At 38.4% G+C, this 3104-nt stretch overlaps 1 protein-coding gene across 1 annotated transcript in view; it reads right to left on the bottom strand.

Annotated features, from left to right (window-relative positions):
• The window catches only part of LOC107103746 (kalirin-like), a gene marked incomplete at its 3' end in the record, with an annotated part of 72886 nt that overhangs the window by 19364 nt on the left and 50418 nt on the right, over nt 1-3104 (bottom strand). The window contains exon 17 of the mRNA XM_015403560.1: nt 1184-1303. Coding sequence (XP_015259046.1) covers nt 1184-1303 — 120 coding nt within the window. The remainder of the gene's footprint in view (nt 1-1183; nt 1304-3104) is intronic.

Genomic DNA, 3104 nt, shown 5'->3' with positions numbered 1-3104 from the left:
ACAGTAGTAGCCATTCAAAATTTCCCCCACTTTCCTTGATGGGCCCTTGGCTGGTCCCCTACAATTAATTTTTAAATATCAATCTTTGTACTAAAATATTCTTTATGTCATGATTTGTTAACATCATGATCCAAAGAGAAGCGTGATCTCCTGGTCAGACCCTGTAATTCAGTGAAAGGGTGGTCAGAGTAAAAAAATACGCAAGCCGAGGAGAAGGCCCGTGGCTGGAAGTTGGAGGGGATTTGCTGCCATTCGGCTGGCTTTTGACTGGGAAGAGCCATTTTTAATGGCTGCTACTGTATGTACCAACCTCATGAGAACCAACAGGTCTTATGGGGTCCAAAGTCTACTCCTGATGTAGAGGACCCCCAATTTTAAATGTTATGGGGTCGATCTATAGGTATCTACTGATAATAGTTAGAGTTAGGATAGATGTTAGGGTTTGGCATATGAAGGTAAATGTAAATGCCTTATATGTGCAGAAATAAAAGCTTGTGTTTGTTGGAGGCTTCTTTGTTACATTGTGGGGACATTGTTTCTCAGGAATAGGACACAATGCGGGGTCTTACAGCAACTGGTCCCCGTGGGGAAAGGTTCACGGGTCCTGATCAGATTTACTGTAGGACTAACGTGTGAATCGTCTTTAGTTTAGCGTTAGGGATACGTATGTGTTTGTTATGGGTAGGGTTAGGATGAGGGTCTGAAATAGGTAATGAAAACGCATGGAAAGTCCCCATAAGGATAGTGGGACATAGGATGTGTGTGTGTGTGTGAGGCTGAGCATCTGTTAGTCCTCAAGTTCAGTACAGAATAAAATAATTATTAAGGCAAGCCTGGTTCAAACAGAGATTTCAAAGAGAGTGTGTGTTTGGATTTGCTTTCCTCCATTTGTGGGGTCTGGCAGCTTATTGAGTACCCCCCCTTTCCCTCCCTCCCTCCCTCCCTCACCCTATGGGGTGACATTCTTTGCCAAGGTGTGAGTCAGACATGTGTTCAGATTCAGATCTGGTGTTCTCTCAGGAAATCCAAGGGAAACAGAGGAAGCTAAAGCATCTATTGTTATTGGGACAGCGTTTGCATCTCATCTGCTACTATTCAGTCCAATACATGCTGAAATAATTACCGCCAGAGTAGAAAGACCCGGTTTGGGGGGCTGTAATTAGGATGTGAGATGTGAGTGTACCTCTATGGCAATCTGGAACTGTTCATGCTCCCTCTGCAGCTGTTCGGCCTCAGACAGAGAGCTGGCATTCACCATGCTGGCGTTCAACATGGACTCGCCGTTCCGGATCCAGCCCAGTACCTGCAGGGCCACAGAGACACACAAGCACAACAGAAACAGCCTGTTAGCGTAGCACAGGTGGACACAGCCCATCCGTCCCTCGGCTCTTTACTGCAGGCTTGTCTTTCTGTCCAGAAAGAAATTTCTACAACCAGTACAGAGACTGCATCTTCTCTTAACAACATTTGGCATGATGGCATTAATGGTTTTATTTTTAGTTCATTCTATTGTTTTTATGCTCGCAAATTTTTGTATTTTGTGTTTCATTTGTTTTGGTTTTTTTCACTGTGGGGAACGGGCCTCAACAATGTTCTATTCAAATGGATTTATATAAGAGATTAAAAGTTATTAATTACATTTGCCCGTGTAACTTTACAAACTAATTTACTTTTCAATTCATTACTTTACTGCACTTTTTTAATAACTGTTTGTGACTGTTTTCTATTATTTTCCTTCAGGTCACAGTTATTGAGAATAATATTGTTGTTGGAATATCACTGCTGTTACTTCAGTAAAAATTGAGAGGCCAGTTAAAAATAACTAATAACTGTATAATAATTCTTACCTAACATAAACACATTACCTACCATTAGGATTTCTACCGGTAAGTTTATGTTGATAAGGTTGGTTTGTAAAGATGTTGTAGTTTTGTAATCATCATCATCTTATGCAAAACATTATCTATTGTCACTCATTTTCTTTTCTCTCACTGTGCAATAACCCGAGTTAACTACTGTAGTTTGTGTAATTTCTTACTTATTTATATGGTCAGTACATTTCTGCACAACAAGTGCAATAATCTAAGTTAACTACTGTATAGTCGTTCCTTAGCTCTCTACTGTGCAGATATTTTATATCTAAGGGAAACATATTCCAGGACATTACAGCTTTATTCTTTTTTAATGCTTTTTTATGCTTTTTTGTACCATATACACTCTTTCTACAGTATATCGTCTGTTGCATTTTGATCTTTAATGGCATCGTGCTTTAACTCTTTGTACTCTATATAGGCTACTGGAACCAGAATAGGAGTAATCCCAAGGAATAAATAAAGTTGAGTCTAAGCCTAAGTCTATCATGTTATCTATTTTTGTACTTTTATATCGTGAATTACTCAAATTTGACAATTAATCTATTTGATTACATAATTGTAAACATAAAATCAGATGTTATCTGCAAAAATGAGGGTTAAAGGGAAAATTGGATTCCCCTAAACTGAACGCTGAAGAATAAAAAATTGTTTGAAATAACTAAATACTATGAATGTTCCCACATTAGTTTGACCTTTTTAGCAGGCGGGGAGAATGACCTGATGCTCCTCTGTCCCACCCTCTGGTGGCCAATCAGAGCTTAACACAAACAAACGGCCAAATGGAGGGGAGAGGGCATGAACCAGTGACTGTTTGTGACTGTTTTCTATTATTTTCCATCAGGTCACAGTTATCAACTGTTTAGTCATAAACATAGCAAAGGCAGAGTCAAAGGTTTTCTGTTGACAAGAAGTTAATCAAAGCTTAAATAACAGCATCCAGCTGGAGGAACGGCACCAGAAATTTGCTTCCAAATAAAAAGGTTTGCTTTAGACTGAGAAGAACATGAACAAAGATATCTAAAAGGTGTGGTAGATACTTATATGGTGATATGACTAACTGAACTATTCATGTTCAATTGATTCCTGCTCATTTAACCAGTAACTCAACTGATAATCTCAACTTTTAAAAGAAAAGTCCGCTCATATTCAGAATTCAAACTTCTGAAGGTGCTTTAAATATGAAATTATTACATTCAGTTCAATAAATTATAAATTAGTTTTTAATTAAGG

Source organism: Cyprinodon variegatus, unplaced genomic scaffold (assembly GCF_000732505.1).
Source record: "Cyprinodon variegatus isolate N-32 unplaced genomic scaffold, C_variegatus-1.0 Scaffold1520, whole genome shotgun sequence".
NCBI classification, from domain to species: Eukaryota; Metazoa; Chordata; class Actinopteri; order Cyprinodontiformes; family Cyprinodontidae; genus Cyprinodon; species Cyprinodon variegatus.
The sequence above is the reverse complement of the archived record's forward strand: the minus strand, read 5'-3'. Positions and strand labels throughout refer to the sequence as shown.